At 38.5% G+C, this 22541-nt stretch overlaps 3 protein-coding genes across 5 annotated transcripts; 1 reads left to right on the plus strand and 2 right to left on the minus strand.

The window, feature by feature from the left end:
- Positions 1-41: 41 nt before the first annotated feature.
- Positions 42-3459, minus strand: LOC121742076 (diaminopimelate decarboxylase 1, chloroplastic-like). Its single transcript, XM_042135109.1, has 8 exons — positions 2847-3459; positions 2325-2499; positions 1690-1839; positions 1308-1469; positions 846-1031; positions 593-715; positions 424-513; positions 42-273 (listed from the first exon to the last, which is right to left on the minus strand). Exons 1-8 carry the CDS (start codon positions 3329-3331, stop codon positions 193-195), a joined length of 1452 nt encoding a protein of 483 aa, XP_041991043.1. The 5' UTR covers positions 3332-3459; the 3' UTR covers positions 42-192.
- A 5055-nt stretch (positions 3460-8514) lies between these two features.
- LOC121741299 (phosphatidylinositol/phosphatidylcholine transfer protein SFH12-like) lies at positions 8515-12925 on the plus strand. 3 transcript variants are annotated; one of them, XM_042134013.1, is made up of 13 exons: positions 8515-8617; positions 9175-9272; positions 9725-9986; positions 10061-10160; positions 10241-10507; positions 10796-10873; positions 10971-11072; positions 11155-11204; positions 11322-11421; positions 11530-11649; positions 11763-11880; positions 11986-12365; positions 12445-12925. In XM_042134013.1, exons 2-13 carry the CDS (start codon positions 9227-9229, stop codon positions 12532-12534), a joined length of 1713 nt encoding a protein of 570 aa, XP_041989947.1. In that variant the 5' UTR covers positions 8515-8617; positions 9175-9226; the 3' UTR covers positions 12535-12925. The 3 variants fall into 3 exon arrangements, with proteins under 3 accessions (XP_041989947.1, XP_041989946.1, XP_041989948.1); XM_042134012.1 differs by lacking the exon at positions 8515-8617 and adding an exon at positions 8888-9027; XM_042134014.1 differs by lacking the exon at positions 8515-8617 and adding an exon at positions 8904-8999.
- A 182-nt stretch (positions 12926-13107) lies between these two features.
- LOC121741297 (phosphatidylinositol/phosphatidylcholine transfer protein SFH6-like) lies at positions 13108-18978 on the minus strand. Its single transcript, XM_042134011.1, has 14 exons — positions 18585-18978; positions 17660-17963; positions 17083-17182; positions 16728-16994; positions 16543-16620; positions 16340-16441; positions 15959-16008; positions 15771-15870; positions 15565-15660; positions 15360-15470; positions 14658-14793; positions 13872-14245; positions 13521-13595; positions 13108-13429 (listed from the first exon to the last, which is right to left on the minus strand). The coding sequence occupies exons 1-14, from the start codon at positions 18616-18618 to the stop codon at positions 13409-13411; spliced, it is 1848 nt and encodes a 615-aa protein (XP_041989945.1). The 5' UTR covers positions 18619-18978; the 3' UTR covers positions 13108-13408.
- Positions 18979-22541: the final 3563 nt, after the last annotated feature.

The raw sequence follows: 22541 nt of genomic DNA on the forward strand, positions 1-22541 counted from the left end.
GTGTTTGTGAGAATAACGAGATGCTCAATGCGTAAAGTCGATTCCGCGAAACAAAAGTCGATTATATTTCAGCCAACACAAGATTCTGAAATACAAAGAGAGATACAGACAGCGAGCAGATGATAAATTTGATCAGCGACCAAGGTACTTACCTACTCGATGTGGAAACAATGGGCCGACGCCAGAAGTAATCTAAAGACCCTCGAATAATCTTAAATGGTCTTCAAATGTCTCCCCATGTCGGATTTTGGATACTGATCCATCCTCTTCAACCTAGAAAATTAGCAGTGTCCCGATTATGAATCATTTCAATGAGGAAGTATAACGAGAAGGGTGTGTTTGATACTATACAACAAGACCAACTTTAAGTTTTCTAGTTTAGGGGCAATTGAGTTTAGGATGAGTGTAAGTGAAAATACGAACCCAGTATTCTGGAGGTCGCATTTTCAGATTGTAAGTGGAAGCCATGCTCATGCAGTAAGCACCGGCATCATGAACTACCAATCCAGAACCCTACAAGCCAAGAATGGAACTGAGTGAGACGAGAGGTGATTGGTATGGACATATCATGTACAGAGATATAACAATCTACCTTAGTTGGCGTGGGAAGTTCCCTATCCTTTCCTAAGAAATCAGCCGATTCACAAACAGGACCAACTATATCAAATGTCGAGACCTCAGCATTCGGAGGTGTAGGTGAAACCAGCTCTATGTGCTGCAGTGACAATTGAAGCAGGTAAGGATATAACGCGAGATGATAAGTCAATCATTAGTGAATAGTATAAGAACAGAGAAAATGTAACAAGATCTGAATATATAATTGTGAACAGAAGCACTAACTCCACCTGATAAGCTCCATACAAACTAGGCCGAATAAGCTCTGCCATGCTGCCATCAATCACAACGAAATTTTTTGTCCCGTTGGTTTTCACTCCAGTGACACGATTGACAAAGCAGCAAGTGTTAGCAATGAGCGATCTTCCAGGTTCAATTATGAGATTGAGATTTCGTGAAAGAACCAATTCACGCACCTGTAAAACAAGTAAATGGCTCAGGACTGAATGCATTACATGCAGGAAAAAAATGAAAAAAAAGGAAACACGAAAAGGACATGCACATAAGCAAAATGGAAAGGAGCTTATCTACCAAATGTAGTGAAACACAAGGGTCACAAAATTGAAAACAGACGATCACCAATGGCAAATTTCAAATTTGAGTAAGTTAAGAAATACTGTCTATTACAAGTAAAACAAGAAATGCAATTTATAGGAATCTGAATATTGTTAATAGCAGTTACCAATACTTACAGTGTTGATGAGGTCTCTTGGCGTCGGAAGGACAGCTCCAGTATGATAATAGTCTATCCCAAGCCCACCTCCAATGTTCAAGTAATCTATTTCAAAACCTTGGGATCGGATCTCATCTATGTAGTTCACCATCAAAACTGCGGCATCTCTAAAAATGTCGACCTGGTGAATCAGTTAACTCGCAAATTACAACACAATAATCATAAGATATACTACAAAACAGAAACCCCAGAAGAAAATAACTGTAGACAGGTTGCATTCTTGGTTAGCAATTAGCATTGTGTCAAAATCACAAGATTTCAAAGGGCCACAATTGATATGGAAGACAAATAGTTAGCAGATACAACATGAACTCTATCACTGTCGAACAGACAGAAGGTACCTTTGTAATAGTAGAACCAAGATGACAGTGTGCCCCAACAAGTTTCAGTTCGTTCGGGTGTGCCTTCACTGCGTCTAAAAACCACTGCAACTTTTCATTTCTGATACCAAACTTGGAGTTTTTATTCCCTGTTGCAACATAAGGATGGACCTATACAACACAGATGCATATGTTAATCTCAGATACACAAACAATTTAGTATAGAAAAAGTATAAGCTACAATGCAATTTTTTCTAGTGGAAGTTATACATCAAAACTGAAGATCAAGTAAGCTAGGATGACACTATTATACTGGTCATTCACACCGAGTTGACCAAAATCACACACATTGTAATATAGAGAAACATGTACTAGGACTGGAATCAAGTTTCAATGAGGGATACAATGATAGTGAGAATTTGACGAATGAAAGATAAAAATGGTACCAGACTTCCAACTTTCTAGTAAGGTCATACGAAGCAACTTGGAATCTTGGATGCAAGCATCAATAGAACTATCAAGCCAATAGACTTTTTACATTTTCTTATTCATATAGCATGAAAATAACTCCAATAATCAAGCAATAACTCAAATGAACACATGGACTACAAGCAACACTTGCAATGTCATATTTAGATGTACAAGCATCCAAGTACCTGAGGATCAACATCCGGATTGATGCGCAGGAGCACATTAACCTTCTTCCCCGAAATTCTTGCAGCAGCCACGATATTCTCCAAATCGAATTCACTGTCAATGTTCACGAAAACTCCTGCTTCTGCAGCCAAGACTAGATCCTCCAAGATCTTTCCATTTCCATTAAATACACACCTATGCCACAAACAAACATATGCTCTAAAACTAGGTACAACTACAAAATAAACAATGCTATACATCGAACAAGACAAATTAACCTCTGCTATTATCATTCAGGTATAAAATGGTACTGTAAAATACTACATTTAAGAACATAAATTTGTGTGTATTATGCAGAGTTGAATAGGTGAAAGTCATTCCATTCTATATTAAAAAAGGGGATCCAAAGCTCTAAAGCAAAGAAACAAACTAAACCCTAAACCCTAATTAGATTAAAAATGGAATTGCTCAAAATCAGAGCTCATCTCGTTACACTGAATCCAATAATCAGTAAATAGAAAAACCGATTGCACTGATTATACCTTGTAGGATCAAAACCAGCTTGGAGAGCCAACCTAAGCTCATTCCCACTAACCAAAACAGCTCCACACCCCAAACTCTGCAAAAGCTCCAATATCTTAAGATTGTTATTGGCCTTAATCGCGTAACCGATGATCGAATTCAAGCCCTCCAGCGCTTCCTTGTAGGCCTCGGCATTCCGTTTGATCTGCGGCTTGCTGTACAAGTAGAACGGCCGCTTCTCGGCAACTTCCATCACTTGTTCGACCTTCACGCCCTCGCAGTAGAGGAATCCATCGCCCGATTTCGTGAAACAGTGCTCCAATTTCTGTGTTTGGGACTCCGGTGTTGAGAGGATTGCCCTCGGAGGGCGGGCTCTGAGAGATGCGGGAAGGGGCTTGCATTTGAAGGGGGAGATGAGGGCTGTGGCGAAGGGGTTTGAGGAGAGCTTGAGGTGCTTGGTGTGGGGGAGAGATGGGGGCTGCAGGAGGAGGTTCGAAGCCGCCATTGTGCGGAAGTGAAGAGTGTGAAGTCCAGTTATTACAGAGATGATGGTTTCAGGTTTCAACTGCCAAATTCTAGGTTTAGCAAAGGCGGCTCAGCGTAGGGAAGGGATAATTACAGCCGTGCATATAAAAATTTTCACCAACGTTTTAAAGTATAAAAAAATTTTTAAATTGACATATATCATACAAAAAGTTGAAGTAATTATATGTTCGGTCTAAATCACTTAATACCGTTAGTTTTCTAAATCATAATTATGCCTACAAATGGAGATACATACATGAACACATTATTCTCTCTTCAGAATTCCCCATATCCAGAATTATTGTTTTAGCTTTCAACTATACACCAACCAAAGACCATTTTCAGTTTATTCAGATGACTCCACCTACATTAAAATCAAAACCGACATACTGAACTTTCTTTGTGAGCACGTGATAGTATTCTTGCACCATAAGAGCATCAACAACCGTGCTCTCGCCAGCGGCACGGTTGTGGGCCCGACCCCACTTTTTCTGCCTGCTCTCTGGCAAGAGCACAACACCCACAGTTGTACTATTCCACAAGGACGAGCACAATTAATTTAAAATTCAATTACACAAAAACATTTCCATAATACTAAAATTCATTAAAAAAACCACAATAAATATTACAAATTACAAATAAAATAAAAAAGACATAATTAAAATCCTAAAAATTAAAAATTACATAATTAAAATCTTAAAAATTAAAAATTACATAATTAAAATACTAAAAATTAAAAATTACATAATTAAACTCCTAAAAATTAAAAATTACATGATTATTGGCTAATATTACCTGAGGAAGACTACGCATCCTGCGGCACCAACCCCAATTATTTTTTGAGACCCAATATCATGTCCTCGTCGTTTGAAGTTGCGTGGGGGTCATAGTTGACCTATCGGCCATATTGAGTTGGGCCAAAAGGGCCCACAACGAGTTGTTCGGGGGTGGAGGTGGAACATAGGGTGCGTGTTCGGGGGCGGGGGCCGATGGAGTCGCGGAGCGCCGGCGGTCGGCCGCCGCCTTCTTCCTTCCTTGCGGTCGGCGTTGGGAACCGCTTGGTCCGGCTTCGGGGCTACCCAAGTTAGCTCCGGCGAGTTGGCTAGCCACTTCTTCGAAGCCGGAGTCGGATAGGGATACCGACCTTGACCGTTTGGAGGAGCCGCTCGAGGAGGATGTTACGCCTCCCATATACCTCGGGTGGAACCGCGTTTCCTGCCAAACGTTGAGGTACTTAAACGACTTACCGTCCAAGGATTGGTAGGTGCTCAGCGCGGCAGTGATGATGTCGACCTCGCTCCGGCCGCTCCCGGCATTCTGCGACTCCTGGATGAAATAGCCATTGAACTTGCCAATTTCTTCGTTGGCTCGGCCGATGCAGTTGCGCACCATACTCTCGTTGCGCTCGATCGTTCCCGGCGGCCGATTTGCATTGTACCGGCGAGAGACGCGCCACCAAAAGTGATCGCCGGATTGGTTCGTGCCAACCGCCGCATCTTCGGAGATTTGAAGTACGCCTTGAACAATTTATCCATCTCCGTCGGAGTGTACGGTGTTCGGACACCGCTACGAGTAGGAGCCGGCGGAGTTTGGGAGGGGGCGGTCGGCCTAGGCTCTGGTGTCCACCCGTATCGCCCTTCGGAGGCACCTTGGTCGTCTATTGGGTATGGCAGGTAGCCACCCGGAACGGCCGAATCTTGGGTGAGAGGAGAGGCCGAATATTCCGTTTCCGGACTAGGAAACGGTTGTGCACCAAACCATTCGGGGTTCCAACCATGAGAGGGCGGGTTGTCATCGCCTTGGCCGGACATTATTAGGGTATGAGAGAATGAAGATGAAAATGGATATGAGAGAATGAAGATGAGAATGAATATTGGAGAATGAAGATGAGAATTGTGTAGTTTGATGTGAATTTTTGGGTGTGAAAGTGGGGGTATTTATAGATGAAAGTGTGTATTTTGGGGGGAAAAAAATAAAAAAAAAATAAAAAGTGTAAAAAACGGTTATAATTTTTTTGGGAAGTGAATTTTTTTTTTTATCGTTTTTTTAATTAAAAACCGGTTTTAAATTAAAAAAAAACATTTAAAGGCAACGGCTATGCGGTTGCCCAATCGCCGCGCGACACGTCAGCTGCTCGCTGGCGCGGCGCGGCGCGGCGCGAGCGCAGCGGCGGCGAGACACATCCGTTCCAGCGGCGCGGACGGCGGTGGCGACGGCTGCCACCGTTGCGGATGCTCTTATTCTCTTGTGTTTTTTAGCTCGAAGATTCCACCATTGCATCGATAGTCAATTATTATTTATAATCAAATTATGCATTCCACAATTCACAACGGAAACCATGGCTGTGGGGGAGGCGTAACGAGGCAGCGCCTTGGCGTGTGCAATCGTCACCACCGTCGTCCAATTTTTCCCATGGTTTCAAGATTTTCTCAACCCAACACAGAGCGCCTCGGCCCTCGAAGCTCTCATTGATGTCGTCCACCGCCACCAAAACATTCGTACCTCCACTAATTATCTCTCCGCTTCACGCAATTTCTCTATATAAATAATGCTTCAAAAACAGACAAATTGGAAATCAATGTGGCGGCCGGCGCAAGCTATGTTTCTTCTCCATGGTTGACAGTTGTGGATGAGATTTGTGAGAGAAGAGTTAAAGAAACACTCCATCCGTGTTCTTTGTTATTAGTGCTCATATTGAATGTAGGTTTTCATTATTGAATGGAGGTTTTCATATTGACATAATTATGATTTACTAGTAAAGGAAACTAAAAAACTAACTGTGTTAAGTGATATAGGCGGAATGCATTAACTTGGAACATTAGTTAAACTTTTTGTATGATATATGTCAATCTAAAACTTTTTGTACTAATTTAAAACAATGGTGAAACATTTTATACGTATGGTGTAATTACCCCGCATAGGGAAATTAGTCAAAATTGAATTAGATTAATTCAATTTTAAGGGGGTGTTTGGTAGGGATAGAAAATGCAAGTAGTTAAGTTATCAGCTTTAAATGGGCGTTTGGTAGCTTAGATAAAATATAAGTGTGGCCAATGTTAAATAGTCTGTCCTATCAAGGCAAGCATTTAGCTATCTCATTATGATAAATAATCAGGGAAAAAAAGGTGTGATTGTGTATCTACCAAATGCAGATCTCCTACTCCAACACTCATACTTCATTCCTACTTCAACACTCATGCTTCATTCCTACTTCAACACTCACAACACAATAAAATAATGTTATAAAATCTCACCATCACTTACATGTTTATAATATTATTTTATTATATTGTGAGTGTTAGAGTACGAATGTAGTATGAGTGTTAGAGTAGGAGATCATTTCCACTATCTACCTCTTCAAATTAATGCTCTTGACTATAATAGCCCTCCTTTAGACTCCTCTCTCTCTACTTTGAGTTATCACATATTAAGACATATAGCCTACCAACCACACCCTAAGCATATAAATACAAACCTTAGTAACCGTTAGGGTATCCACTATGGGACCGCCACGCCTATAGCCCCGGCGGGGGCGATCCCGGGGCAGACGAGAAACAAGGGGCGGACGGTCATTCGGCGTAATCGGGGTCGAGGACGCGCCGGTCGGCCTTTCGCCGCGCCTATAGGTACGCCGGCCATAGTGCGCCGGCGGTCCTCGGAATTTGTTTTTTTTTTAAATTACCTATATAAATACCACTCCTCCACCACCCATTTTTTCACCATTTTCACACACTCTCCCTTCATTCACTATCTACACATTTTATGGAGTACCAAAAAAAAAATTTGTGTGAAAAATGTGTTCTGCCATTCTGGTATATGAAATTCAACATCTAATAAAAAGTACACTGAATAGAAAACTCAAGTCTTGACGAACTCATCATTTCTATATGGAGTTATACAAATTTATTGACGAACTCATCATTTCTATATGGAGTTATACAAATTTATTGAATTATATAACATATATTCCCATTATAATTAGAAAATAAACACCGGAAAAAATATAAAGTAAAAATTTAGCAGTTGTACTGAAGTGGGCCGACACAATATGCTCAAATTGCCCAGTGGACTTAGGAATATGTTGACTGTTGAGTCCATTTAATATGCAAAATCCGAAAATCATGCTGCGTAAGCAATCAGTAGTCAACATCCTCAAGACTACATAAAATACATCTGTAATAATGAATTGAAACACCCTACTGTAGTATATTATAATGTAATAGTAGTAATTAAAATCATGGCAACCACAAACAAAAAAAAATTGGGGGGAGGGAGTGTGTGAATATCAGAATATCGATTGTTGGTGGGGCACCACTAATTAGTAGTGATCCACCTCAACTAAACTAAAACTGGTCTACACTTGGAAATTTTCCATAGTATTATATAACCAGAGTTTTTTATTTTCCTTTCTAGAAAAGCATAAAATAAACCGCATGCGGTTTAAGTTTAGAGAGGAATTTAATATTTATTTCATTTTCTTACTATGTTTTCACACTCCAAATAGTACTATAAATTCCCAAAAGGGTGTGTATTGGGGTTTGCAAATTCAAAAAATAGGATAAAATCAAGGCCTATTAAAATATGTTAAATGTGACTTTTTTATATTGACAGGCTTATTCACGTACACAATTGGATGTGCCACGCCGAATTTAATTTAAGGGAAAATCAAACGCGTGGGAAATTCGCTATAAGACATTAGTTTACGATATTTTTTACCAATATTTAAGTTTGTGGGAAATTTAAATTTGATCACAAAATTTAAAATTTTTGGACCATTAGCCCTTAAGAAAATTATGAGAATATATTTTACATTCAATTAAGCTTTAACAAAATACTCCCTCCGCCCCCTAATAGGAGTCGCTCTTTGACCGGGCACGAGTTTTAAAAAATATAAAGAAAAGTTAGTTGAAAAGTTAGTGGAATGTGGGGCCTACTACTATTTATGGTAAAAATGAAGAGTGACTCTTAACCAGAGACGACCCAAAATGGAAATTAGTGACTCTTATTCGGGGACAGAGGGAGTAATACTTATACAATCATACACTCGATAAATAATCAGGAGTCGACAAAATAATTAATTGAGTCAAGATTGTAGTCCACCACCTTGGAACTAATCACAATATACAGTGAATTTTAAAAAAAATTATCGACAGTATTCTCCATGCAATCGCCGGCGTGCCTTGCACTTCCCTCTCTCTCTCTCTCTCTGCGCAGGCGAGGCGAAGAAGAGATTCAATTGAGATAGCTAATAAATCCATGTATAGAGGTAATCCGAGACCGAGTCGATATCCCCATTGATATTTTATGCATTATCTACCAATATACAGATGGATTCGAGCTACATCAATGGCAGGCTATGTCATATAGTATTAAATTAAAAAGAAAGGGAAATAGCGAATAATGGGGAGCCACTGATTTTATGGGGGATTGAAAGAATAATGGGGGGCCTTTGACTCATAATCAGGTAGCTGATCATGATCACCATGATCATGATATTAAAATCCCCCAATTTATTGTTTATTATTGGCCCTCCATATTTTAGGCCATTGGTATAATAGGCTCCTTCTCTTCCACCGCTCCCTATCTATCTATTTCTCTCTCTTCTCTCCAAATCATTCTTCGAAGTTGAAATCTTTCTCATATTCTTGGTGGGTATAGTTTATCTTCTCCCCGAAGGTCTGCATTCGAATTGTATTCATCAATTTGGGGCTAATAGCTTAATTGTGCAATGTTTGTGTTGTTTTGGGGAGGCATTTTGGATTGGAATGATATATTGCTTTTTTTCTGCTGATTTTTTTGTTTAAATTCATTGGATATTTGCAGGTAAACTGCATGTTCGTGATTGCTACAGTGGTCAAACTTGCGAGCTGCAGTCATGAGTGGCGACATTCCTGGGGCTGTTGAACGCCCATTCAGGCCAAGTCAGTCCATATTCTTTGTATATGTTTCATATTTTGATTGGTTTTGTGTAGTTATTTAGGCACAATTGTTTGGATTTTGAGGTTTATCTTGACAATGAGTTATATGTTTTGTATGGTTGATTGATGTATTACTGATATTAAAAGATAAGAAACATGAATTGTATGGAATCTTGGATAGTTTTGTTTATCAACATGAGTAGTCAAAATGTGTTGAATATGAAAGAGTGGATGAAATGGATAGAAATGGTGGTTCTTAGCTATAGGCTGGTGATGCAGTGTTGTTGGTGTAAATTCAAAAGTTGTTTGAAGCACAAGTTGTTTGGATTTTTTGCGTTTTGGGTTTATCTTTCAAGTTATCTTGGCAATGAATTATATGTTGTGTATGGCTGTTGTATGGCTGTTCTTAGCTATAGGTTGGTGATGCAGTGTTGTTGGTGTGAATTCTGTGGCAGGTCTTGAGAAAATTGACACAGATATAGTGGAGGATGAGAGGAAAAAGAAGCATGGGTCTTTTAAGAAGGCAGCTATCAGCGCCTCTTCCAAATTCAGGCACTCTTTAACCAAAAAGGGACGGCGTAACAGCAGAGTTATGTCCTTTGTCTTTGAGGACGAGCGTGATGCTGAGGAGTTGCAAGCTGTGGACGCTTTGCGTCAGGCGCTTATCTTGGAAGAACTGCTCCCTGCTAAACATGATGACTATCATATGCTGCTGAGGTAACTTGATCAGTCACTGCAATCCCCTGAATTACAGAGGTAGTAGTCCTTAATCGTGGCGTTTGATGAAACAGGTTTTTGAAGGCTAGGAAATTTGATATTGAGAAAACAAAGCAAATGTGGGCTGACATGATTCAGTGGAGGAAAGACTTCGGTTCAGACAACATCATGGAGGTATATCTATATATAGTAGTAGTAATTAGATATGGAGAAACCCTAATCTTAAACTGCTAAATGATGATGATGTTATGTAGGAGTTTGACTTCAAGGAGAGAGATGAGGTTGTAAAATACTATCCACAAGGGCATCACGGTGTTGACAAAGATGGGAGGCCGATTTACATTGAGAAGCTCGGTCAAGTTGATTCGACCAAGCTCCTGCAGGTCACGACCTTGGATCGCTACCTCAAATACCATGTTCAGGAGTTCGAGAGGACCTTCATTGACAAGTTCCCGGCCTGCTCCATCGCAGCCAAAAAGCACATCGATCAGAGCACAACCATTTTGGATGTTCAAGGAGTGGTATGTAGGGGTATCTTTCACAGCTAAATTTCTTGATATGATTGGATCGAGTTTTCATATATAACTGAATTTCTGCAATGAATAATGAGTTTCTTTCGATATAATATTATGTATTAGTCTTATTTATCACTACTTTGCTTCACATTATATAGATCAGACTATTCAACACCAAAATATGTGATTGTTCAGTTTTACGAAGAACATGAAAGATAACATGTGTGTGATGATCATAGCTCTCTTGTGAGAAAGTCATTCGATTTCTAACCAAAGTCAAATTTTGGTTTTTAGGGACTGAAAAGTTTCAATAAGGCTGCTAGGGAACTCATCCAGAGCCTTCAGAGTGTTGATGGTAATAACTACCCTGAGGTAATTGCTTCTTCTCTTTTCCTCTTCAAGAACCCTTTCATTTTCATTTTCTTGAAGTTGATGGTATATTGAAATCTGATTTTTCTTTTTCTTTCAGACCCTGTGCCGCATGTACATAATCAACGCAGGATCTGGATTCAGGCTCTTGTGGAATACCGTTAAATCATTCCTTGATCCAAAGACCACATCCAAGATCCATGTGAGCTGCCTTTACTCTTTAGTGCAATATGGTACACTATGCTCGAGTTTCACTAACCTGTCGTTGTGTTTCACATAACCAGGTTTTGGGTAACAAATACCAGAGCAAGCTTCTTGAGATCATTGATGCAAGGTAAAGTTACCTTAATATTGTGAACAATAATCGAGTTCTGTTTTCCATTAGAATTCAGTTACTTTCAATTTTCTGCAGTTCTGATGTCATAGTATCCGTTGCTTGATCTTGTATCAGTGAGCTACCGGAGTTCTTGGGCGGTAAATGCACGTGTGCAGAAAAAGGTGGTTGCATGGTTTCTGATAAGGGCCCTTGGAATGACCCCGACATAATCAAGGTTTGTCTAAATTCATCGAGCTCCAAACGTTGCATTGTTGTCCTTGTATTTTGTTTCATTCCAACTAGTGAATTCCTAAAACCATATATATCGTCTTTTGTTTGCAAGATGGTCCGAAACAATGAGCATAAATGGACAAACAAAATTGTCCTTTCACCTGTCAATGAGTCCCCGAGAGCTGCTGATGATGATATTGCAAATTCAAAAGTCTCTCTTGCACATGAAGAAGTAAGTTGGATCAAAGATGAAGCAGAATTTGCTTAGACATTAATTAGTCTACAAGTTAAGGCTTGTTTTTGCCATCTCAGCTCTATTTGTCTCATATTATTATCATCCTCCAGGTGACCAAGCGACCACCAAGTGCATATGAGACTGCTAAAGACGAACCCATGATTGACAAGCCCGTTACAACTATCGTGCGAACAAAAGAGAAACAAGTCAATTTCGCTCGTCCTAAAGGTACAAAATCACCCTTGCTCGAGTTAGAATTTCACTTGTGTTTGTCGTTTTGGTATTTCCATGTAATGTTTGATTCATGATCGTTTATTTTGTCTTCTTTTCCAGCTTCATCCACAGATTGTTTCCCTGGAAAACATGATTCTAAGGCTTCCGATAGAATTAGCAACCATCTCTTGAATGGAGTAATGGCTATCGTGATGGGAGTCGTGACTATGGTTCGTATGACACGAACCATGCCAAGGAGACTCACAGATGCCACCCTCTACTCTTCCTCCATGTACAGTGACAGTCACGCCAACAACTCGCCTAGGCAAGCCGTCTCAAATGAGGATTACTTCATCATGATGAAACGCATGAACGAGCTAGAGGAAAAAGTGATCATCCTAAGCAAAAGGCCAACTATGCCGCCTGAAAAGGAGGAGATGCTGGACAATGCCCTGCAACGTATCAACATGCTGGAGCAAGAGCTATCTAACACCAAAAAGGTAATAAAAGTCAATCTTTGCCCACAATAGCCTTTGCAATATTGCATCGCTTAAACCAAAAATGTTGATGTTTTGTCAGACTTTGGAGGATACTCTGGTTCAACAACAGGAACTCGTTGCCTTCATGGAAAAGAAGAAGAAGAAAAAGAAGAGATTCTTCGCTTTCTAAAGTGCAGAATTTCAATATGCTTTGATTATTTCCAGAGATGGTGATGTGCTGCATCAAACACCATTTCCCATCATTCATAAAAGTTTGTGTTTTTCAGAACCTGTTGAAATCTTATGTAAATTGTAAATAGCCTTCTTTGCTGTTTGTGTTGGAATTCTACATAACCGTTTGTAGGCCGAGAATTTCATTGATGACCCGAGCAGTCTCCGCTCTTGCTTACAGCACGACGGGGGGCCACAAGGAAATTGAAAATTTCCAAGATTCCATGCATCCTACCAAGAATATATATTGAAAGATTTTCATCTTCAAATTTTATATATTTGCTACATTTATTTTTTAATATTGTTATGAAAGTCCTCCAGACATTAATTGCTACATCTCTTCTCTAATATTTTCATATATTTCCTACGTCTCTTTTTTAATATTTTGTTCGGGAGTCTTCCAGATATTACTTGCTACTCATCTGTTCTCTGATATTTTCAATACTTTGCTACAATGATTTTTACCTGAGCTATATTAGCAAAAATCCAAACAAGGCACAAAATTCATATCAAAGTATCATGAAAGAATTAATGGCTCAAAAAACATAAAGTTGAGTCAATATTACTCTGCCTCTAAATATCGTTTAGATGTGTCAGTAACATGCAGAAATAAGTTATAAAATGGAAAAAACCACTGTTCGAGAAAGGGAAAAAAGATGTGCATATATGTATGTTGGGTAAAAATTATCGCTGGAAATTTACATTTCAGTTACATCTCTATGATGGTTGGTTAGGTAACTCTGGTTTACATCTCTGATGAGGAAGGTTAGGCAGTAAGCATTAAATGGACAGAGATGTCGTCAACCGTCCAAGCTCCACGTAGAATGTGCAGCTTACCAGCAAAATTTCTTCTTCTGGACAAAGAAAAACAAGGCATGTCAGCATGAAACATCATTACACATGTGATCAAAAGATCGAGAGCAAATCGCAATCACTATCACTTACTTGGTGCTTAGCGAATTGTTGATTATCTATGTAAGCAAGCAGCTCCTCTTGCTTCATTAAAGCCTCGTGCAGAGCCTGCAGTAGCACAGTACCAGATAAGCATAACCGACAAGTCTAGGGGGTGGGTCAGTGGTGGCGGGTACAGGTATGCGAATGATAAGCACAGAAAGAAAGGCTATGGCTTAAGAGGGCACAAGGATAATTCTTAATCACATTCACAAATTGTTTTCCTAGAACCACAGCCCTACAGTTCTAATCACTCACCATGCCGGTTAATTCATATTCTTTTAACTCTGACAAAAACTAGCCACGGTGTCATGTAATGTGTAATATGTGACAGAGAGAAGATACCTTTTTGGTTGCAATCAACTCAGCTTCTAGGGCATCCACACGGTAGACAGCAGCATTCAGCAGTTCCTCTTTCTCATGTGGCATCTCAGATGGCTTTGTCTGAAGAGTAATCACCTTATCTTCAAGCTCCCCCAGCCTTTTCAGCACAGCAGATAAGATTTCTGTATCCCTGGGAGATGATGTTGGTGATGTAGGTCTAAAGTCATTTTCTGGAGCGGTTTGCTCATCTTGCATTAATGCATGGGGAAGTTTCTTTTTGATATGGCATGAAATTGAACGGAAACAAAAGATAAGGGTCATATAGAATGTCATAAGAGCTGCCAAAACTCGAGCGTTAAATGCTGCAGGTACTTTGGGTGAATCAGGCGCTGGCCCTGGATCAAAAATTTCACACAAAGTATTAACATTATTAAAGAAAAACTATTTATACAGAAATAAAACATGGGAAACCTAAAAAAGAAACCATCGACTTCAGCAAACAAAAACATCAGCAATGTATATATTATAACTGTAGATGGTGCATGTGAGTGACATCATATGACCTACCTTTTCTTCTGCATATTACCAATGTTCATCCGATATAAAAGAGCAGAAACAGGGCAAAACAAGCAACTGCACACAAGCTAACTCACATGTGTGCTGGTGAGTATAGAGGGAGTGCAACACGAGATAGGAACTCACAATCAGATGACAAGACAAAAGAAAAGAGTGGCGACATGCAAATATAATGCATAAATAGAAACCATAACGTAATTTGGAGAAAGCACCAAAGAAATGATGAATAACCTTCAGAAACATTGAAGTTCTCAGTGTTTGTCGGCTTCTTCCAGCCAGAGTCAACAACAGCCTTGTCAACCATGGGTACATATTCATCGTATCCAGAAAAATTACCAAAATGACTAGTTGTTCCCACAGTCTTAGCCTGCAATATGAGTCAAAAGCACCTGAGCATCCATGAGAAAATGAAATACCAAAGAACTCAAGTGTCATGATAATAGTACTCCCCCACAATCCATTTAAAAGCCCAATTTGATCTGTTGGCTAGAGTGAAAAATTAGGATATACTATTGGCTAGAGTGAGAATTTAGGACATATTGGCTAGAGTAAAAAAATTTACTTTATGAATGTAGCCTTTTCTTGTGAACACATTACAAAATGTAAATAAATATAAATAAGTAAATAATAATTTAGAGATAGACAACATATATTTTTACAGGCATACTGAGTATCAGATGTATTTCGCAAAATTTTAGATGTGATAACAAGTTTCATCCAGATGTAAGCAACATGTTTGTTTTGTGATTCATCTGAGATCTTCAATGTCAAGATGTTTAAGAATATCATGCCAGCAAACACTTTGTATCCTTACAAAATGGAAAAATTAAAAAAGAGAAAAGAAAGAAAAGCAAAAACAGATTCCATTTTTCCTCATGCGGGGATAGCACAGATTAAACTACCTATCAGCAAAAAGCTTTAAGTGAACCTTACCTCCTCACGAACTGGAGTCAACCGAAGTTGCGAAAAACTTCTATTGGTTTTTGGAGAAGCAATATCTTCAGCTTCAGAACCAGACTCTGCTGAAGTATCACTGCCTTTCAACTGTTGCATAACCAATACTTGTAAAAACTATTCGCACTAAAGGATTGTTTAACAGGATAAAACTAAAAAATGCAAAAGACCCTAGTAGTCATACCATGGGGTAATGAGGCTTGGCGTATACTACCTTCCCATCACTGTTGATAATTTTGACAATCTGCTTGGCACGCCGTGCTTCACCATTAAGCACCATCTGCACCAGTAAGCCAGACAGTTAACTATCTCCGTACTACAAGAAATTTGAGAGGGAATACATGCACAGTTACAACACATGGGTATTCTTAACCCTGGGTAAGATATGACCTTCAGAATCTCTGGATTCTTCCAGGGTCCTTTATCAGAAGACAGGCAGCCACCGTCATCAGCACATGTGCATGTTCCTCCTAAAAACTCTGGTAGTTCACTGCATGTTCACGTCAATATGATCAGATCACAAAATACCTTAATGTTAGTCACAAGAAGATGACATATTTTCATAACCACCTATTTACCTGGCATCAATTATCTCAAGTAACTTGTTGTGGTATTTATATCCAAGAACCTGAATTGATTAAAGAAAATGAGACATCGGTATCTCTCAGCCAACAACTCAACCAAGTACCATAAATAGATACTCCGTCCGTCCCATAAAGATTGTCCCAGTTCACTTTTTGCACTCGTTTTGCAAAAATAATAATAAATAGGTAAAGTTGAAAGAGAGTAAAATAAGAGAAAGAATAATGTAGGTAAGACTATTCTCTACATTATTCTCTCTTTTACTTTACTCTCTCTCTACTTCAACTATTTATTATTATTTTTGCAAAACGGGTGTGAAAAAGGAAATGGGACAATCTTTCTGGGACGGAGGGAGTAGATGGTAAAAGCAAGCATACATGAATCTTGGTAGTTGTCTTGGGATCTATAAAGTTCTTTACAGTATTCCACAATAGCCTAAAGCCTGGACCAGCATTGATTATAAACATTTGATGAAGAGTCTGCAACAAGGAAGCATTAATTAAGAGAAATATTCAGTCACGGTAAAAACCAGTCAACAACAAAGTCCACCTCCAAAAAAAACAGAGTTTTGAGTATTTACTTCAGGATAATTATCACCATCAATCTTCTGGAGCCGCATAATGAGATCCCGTGCACTCTTTGTGAAGTTTTTCAAGCCCTGGAAAAACAATAATCAAACACTATGGGTTTCATACAGAGCCTATTCCTTATTCAAGAATCAAGACCAATAGACTGAAGTATAAAGCAAAGGAGTGTATTACATACCACACCATGAACATCCAAGATTGTTGTGCTTGAATCAATGTGGCGTTTAGCAGCAATTGTACAAGCTGGAAATTTAACTGCAAAGCATTTCTCAAATTCTCTGACATGGTATCTTATGTAGCGATCCATGGTAGTAACTTGCATAAGTTTGTTTGGTTCAACTTTCCCTAGTCTCTCTATATATACCGGCCTCCCCTCTTTGTCAACTCCATGATAGCCATGGGGGTAATATTTCATAACCTCGTTGAACTCTTGGAACTCAAAATCCTGATGGATAAAATAAATGGTGGAGTTCACTTTCAAAAGCTGGAAACAATCAATTTTGCAAGAAGTCACTAGCAGAATTTTGGCTTACCTCGATAATTGTGTCAGTACCAAATTCTTTCCTCCACTGGACCATATCAGCCCACATGAGCTTTGATTTTTCGATGTCAAATTTTCTTGCTTTCAAAAACCTGCAAGAAATTCCTCAACATTCTTAGAAATCGAAGCGTTTTCAATTGAATAAAAAACAAAAGCAGCAGGGAAGGGGCAAGCCGAAATAAAACTTCAGAAAAAATTTCTCTTCAGAGTGTAGGCAAATTATGAAGCACCAAAGCGAAGCTTAGTTCAATGATGAAGAGAAAGTATCTGTAAAATACCGGCAGTTCACAAAATGAATGACTCAGTGGAGTCTAATAGTACAACATTAGCTATCTTCCTAAATTCCCGATCCTACACCAGAACTTCAATTGGCATGTTACCTCTACATCTCTTGGATAGATATACTGTGTTTGGCTCCCAATTTGATTAATGTAGTGTTTCTTTTACTAAATATCCTAGTTAGAACCTATTCGTCACTCTATGACCACGATTTCACCCACATTTTCTCACTCCAACATATCAATTGATATACCTGTCCATAAAAGAATTTTTTTGATAAAGAATATAACCTCAGCATCATATGGTAATCATCAAACTTTTCTGGTAGAAGCTCTTCTAATATTAGGGCTTGCCGAAATGACTCAACAGCTTGCAGGTGCTCGGCATCCCGGATATCTTCAATTGAGACAGAACTGACTCGACCGTCACTCTTTCTTCTACCACTCTTCTTCTTGAGAGTATGCTTGAACTTTGAAGATGCATTAAGTGCTTTCTTCTTCAAAGAACCAATTTTAGTCCTCCTTTCATCTTCAGAAATATCAAAATCAGACTTTCTTTCTCTTCTCTCCTCACCACCGGAAAAACCCTCAAAGCCTGTTTCACGTAGATACATTAAATAACACTTTGCAAATTAAATATAAGCAAAAATAAAATATAAGCATGGCATTTAGCATTCAGTTTTCATGAAGCATTCTCAACATTTCAAGCCCTACGCACTTTAAGGCAACAATCTTGACATATCCAGTGGTCTTAAAATTGACTGATGCGATAACTTTCAGTAATAACTTTCAACAGAAGACAAAGGTAATTGTTAACAAGAATAAAAATGCAAGGCGGCTGTCAAACTTTTGAAGAATATTACGCTTAAACATCAGTGGGTAAGGCTTAAAGATCTGGCCAATTAGTACTCCATTGTACTTCAATATTTGTGAAAATAATTTCACCAATAAGAAACTAAATCCTCTGATAAATATACAGCCTATGAAACTTTAATACTCCGTACCTTAAATTGCCCTAGCTCAGACACAGTAGAAAAGCAAATCGATACCAAGGATTAATTACAAGAAAAAAATCAAATTGACAAGCCCAAACATCTGGAAAACGAATCAGGTTCACATTAATTCACACATCAAATTGACAATCCGCAAAATCGCAGCTAATTAACAGCGAATGCAGATCGAGAATAACAAAGAAATCGCATAATTTTTCACTCACATGGCCTAGCAAATCTATCCAAGGGTCCCGACATCGCCACTCTCGATCAACAGCAAATTCCTGATGACCGAATAATATTGTCGATCGATCAACCAAACATAAACCGCACTGACAATCCCACCTCCAATCAGCTAAAAACGCGCAATACAGATCAAGAAACCAAAAAAATCCTAAAATTCTTCCCAGATCGAAAACCCAACAGTTAGTTCAGAACGAAACAGAGCCTCGGTAAAGTACTGGGACGATTCACGAGGATGATCTCACGGCAATAAATGCAGTAAAACCCCGTAACGGCAAATAGTTAATGCAGACAACAGAGCGACAGAGAGAGGGGGGTTTCAGAGATAGGAGAGGAGATGAGAAAATGAATATAATAGTATATTTATATAAAATAAAGCGAAAATAAAGGTATTTTTTATTATCGCCGGATAAATTTAAGGCTACGGCGATTTTTTGAGGGGGCGAGGAATTAAATTGGGGAGTGGGGCCCAAGTACACGTGTCAGGGGAGGAGGGATGAAGAATGTTCGCCTACCGAAAAAGGGTTTCCGAGGAGACGAAGGAATCTAGTTATTACTGCTGTTAATAAATCTATTTCAGTTAGATTTTGCCTCTTTTTCGGTAAAAAAGTAGTACTGTCAGATTATTTTTTATTTTTAACTAACTGCAAAATGTATTAATTGAATTTAATCATGAGATGTTCTTATTGACTAAGTAATTAAATTTGTTTATACCAGAAAGAATTCCGTCGTATCAAATTCTCGTTCGCCCCAAACCACAGCTCTAATAAATTAATATAATTATATAAATTTATTTTTTTAGAAAATGTAGATATTAAATTGTAATTGCTTGACGTTGAATTTATAATTAAAAAATTGATTAAATTATATAGTAGTAACATATATGTTAAAAAATACCCCAAAACCACAGCTCTAATAATTAAATATAATTATATAAATTTATTTTTTAGAAAATGTAGATATTAAATTGTGATTGTTTGACGTTGAATTTATAAATAAAAATTCATTAAATTAATAGTAGCAAAATGTATATATTTAAGAAATCAAAATATTGATTTGCGGTTCGGCTTAGAGCCTCGTAATGCAACTGCGTCTGAAGCCTACCTAAAGCCAGATTAGTTCGCACCTCCGTAGTGATCCGTTCCCATATTCAATGACTATTACTATAATTGAATAAGCGTGGAATGATATATTTACGCGGCAACTGATAGTAAATTAATTACAAAATATGGTTAAATTCGTGATGCGCTAGTTTGAAAACAAATTATTATATCACGAAGATTAATTGTTTTTTCAATTATCATATTGATTATCACCTAAGGATATTGTTTTATGTACTATTGAAACAATTAAATTTTGTAGGAATTTCGTAGTTTAGGATTATATTTCATTTTCAAATCTCCTGAGATTGAGTTATCACAATTTGTAACTTAAATAACTAATATCACAATTCATATTTTACAAATTATGTTACGTTATAAAATAATGTAAGATTGTCTTATTTATAAGTCAAATTTTAAACTAGATCAGTGTATATTTACAAACGAATTACATGATAACATATATATATTTTTGTGAATTTGACTTGTAAAACGCAGTTTCGTGACACTCTACCTATTAGGCTATTATAATACTAGTAGTACTATATGTTTGACAGTTTGAGTATAATGACAAATTTATAGTAGCAAAATTCATTTTTTACAACAATCAACAAAATTAGACGGAAAATGCAATAGCACAATCAGATTTTGCGTGACAAACTCTAATTGATAAGAACCAATCAATTTTGGAATTTGCATTATTTTACAGCGAGCTACCGAGGGCATGCTTAATTAAAGAATAAAATAAAATCATTAGATATTTATTTAGTATATGTGTGAAGTAAAGTTTAAATAGTTTTAGTGGGGTGTGGATAGTTTGATTTATTTTTAGTCATATACTGTATTATAGTATATTACATGAAAATAAAAGTAAAGGGCATAAACCTTGGTGCGATTGTGAATTGTCTGCAGTTGGTGTGAATTAATAGTAGTAGTAGTAGTAGTAGTAATTATTAATTCCAGTTTTTATTATCGCGTACACTTTTTTGGCTTAGAATTTATTGTAGACGTGATAAATTTTTAATTAGAATTTAGTACTACTACTTTCCAGATAAGATTATTAATATTCAATAGAAAGTGGTCAATAAATTAATGTAAAGGAAATGTGTAAAATAAAATACTAGTACTAGTATACTAGAATAAATTGTGGCTTTGAATGATATATAAGAATATTACAAGAAGAAAATGACAAGTGCAGTATCAAGAAGTATTACTTCTATTTATTCAACAAAGGTCAATTATAAAGTACAAGGTTGTCATCAAATATTACCAATGTACTATTGTCAAAATCGAAAACTATAAAACTTCTAGATCTTAATCATGAGGGACTACATGCACTATTTTATGTTATGACTTATCTCACTTCTTGTTAGTTGACTGCCAGAACAACTTAGTCTTTAAGAGCATCCACAACCGTGCTCTTGCCAGCGGCACGGTTGTAGGCCCGGGCGGTACTATTCATGTCTGCTCTCTGGCAAGAGCACAACACCCACAACTGTGCTCTTCCGCAAGGACGAGCACAATTAATATAAAATTCAATTACACAAAAACATTTCCATAATATTAAAATTCATTTAAAACCCACAATAAATATTACAAATGACAAATAAAATTAAACATTGCATAATTAAAATCCTAAAAATTAAAAATTACATAATTAAAATCCTAAAAATTAAAAATTACATAATTAAAATCCTAAAAATTAAAAATGACACTACTCGTTGCCGAATTTCGCCCACATGTGGTTGATTAGGTCTTCTTGTAGTTGATTGTGGATTCGAGTATCGCGCATTGTGTGTCTTGTCTCGATCCTCTGGCCAACCGTCGTATGCTCGCCTCGGCGTAGGGGAGACCTCGCTGTTGAGCTTCCGGCTTCGTCCTCGTCGTAGAAGCTAGCCGCCCTCGGCCCTTCGTCGGCTATAATCATGTTGTGTAATATAATACACGTGAACATGATGTCGGCGATATTATTCACGTACCACAGCCGAGCCGGGGCCTTCACAATGTTGAATCGAGCTTGAAGGACCCCGAAGGCTCTTTCGACATCTTTCCGCGCTGACTCTTGACGCTGCGCAAAAAGAACCCGTCTCGGGTCGTGCGGGTTGTGGAGCGTCTTCACGAACGTCGACCACCTTGGGTAGATACCATCGGCGAGATAGTAACCCATGCGGTATATATTTCCGTTGATGGTGAAGTCGATCGCCGGTGCTACACCATTCATCACATCATTGAAGAGTGGTGACGAATATAGCACATTCAAGTCGTTGTTGGATCCAGCAACGCCGAAATATGCATGCCAAATCCATAGGCGGTAGTCGGCGACCGCCTCAAGGATAAGCGTTGGGCCGCCGCCTTTGTGACCGCTCAAGTGTTGCCCCCTCCAAGCAGTCGGACAATTCTTCCACCTCCAATGCATGCAGTCAATGCTGCCAAGCATTCCGGGAAAGCCATGGACTGATTCGTGAAGACGAAGCAACCGTTGGCAATCATCAGTGGTGGGTGCTCGAAGGAATTCATCCCCAAAAGCAGAACGAACGCCCTCGCAAAAATTCTTTAAACATAGGATTCCAGTGGACTCACCGATATGCAAATACTCGTCGAACATGTCGGCCGTTTGCCCAGTAGCGAGTTGTCGGATGGCACACGTACACTTCTGCAACGCCGTGATACTTTGCCGGCCGGCTGCATCTACACCTGTTTGAAAGTATTCAACACGTGCGGACAATGTGTTGACAATTCGCATGAACAAGCGCTTTGACATGCGAAAACGGCGCCTGAAGTAATCTGCCGGAAACCGCGGCTGGTCGGCAAAGTAGTCGGCAACGAGCCTTTCGTGGG

Source organism: Salvia splendens, chromosome 7, assembly GCF_004379255.2.
Source record: "Salvia splendens isolate huo1 chromosome 7, SspV2, whole genome shotgun sequence".
In the NCBI taxonomy this organism is placed as follows: Eukaryota; Viridiplantae; Streptophyta; class Magnoliopsida; order Lamiales; family Lamiaceae; genus Salvia; species Salvia splendens.

What these genes read in the sequence shown, in the direction of transcription:
- LOC121742076 (XM_042135109.1), bottom strand. Translation starts at nt 3,331, where the DNA reads ATGGCGGCTTCGAACCTCCTCCTGCAGCCCCCATCTCTCCCCCACACC. An exon ending in CAAGAGACCTCATCAACACT is followed by an intron (nt 1,032 to 1,307) that starts GTAAGTATTGGT and finishes CTTGTTTTACAG; the next exon opens with GTGCGTGAATTGGTTCTTTC. An exon ending in AACTTCCCACGCCAACTAAG is followed by an intron (nt 514 to 592) that starts GTAGATTGTTAT and finishes CTTGGCTTGTAG; the next exon opens with GGTTCTGGATTGGTAGTTCA.
- LOC121741299 (XM_042134013.1), top strand. Translation starts at nt 9,227, where the DNA reads ATGAGTGGCGACATTCCTGGGGCTGTTGAACGCCCATTCAGGCCAA. An exon ending in GACTATCATATGCTGCTGAG is followed by an intron (nt 9,987 to 10,060) that starts GTAACTTGATCA and finishes TTGATGAAACAG; the next exon opens with GTTTTTGAAGGCTAGGAAAT. An exon ending in CTTGAGATCATTGATGCAAG is followed by an intron (nt 11,205 to 11,321) that starts GTAAAGTTACCT and finishes ATCTTGTATCAG; the next exon opens with TGAGCTACCGGAGTTCTTGG.
- LOC121741297 (XM_042134011.1), bottom strand. Translation starts at nt 18,618, where the DNA reads ATGTCGGGACCCTTGGATAGATTTGCTAGGCCAT. An exon ending in AGACAACTACCAAGATTCAT is followed by an intron (nt 16,009 to 16,339) that starts GTATGCTTGCTT and finishes TAATCAATTCAG; the next exon opens with GTTCTTGGATATAAATACCA. An exon ending in CCAAGCCTCATTACCCCATG is followed by an intron (nt 15,471 to 15,564) that starts GTATGACTACTA and finishes GTTATGCAACAG; the next exon opens with TTGAAAGGCAGTGATACTTC.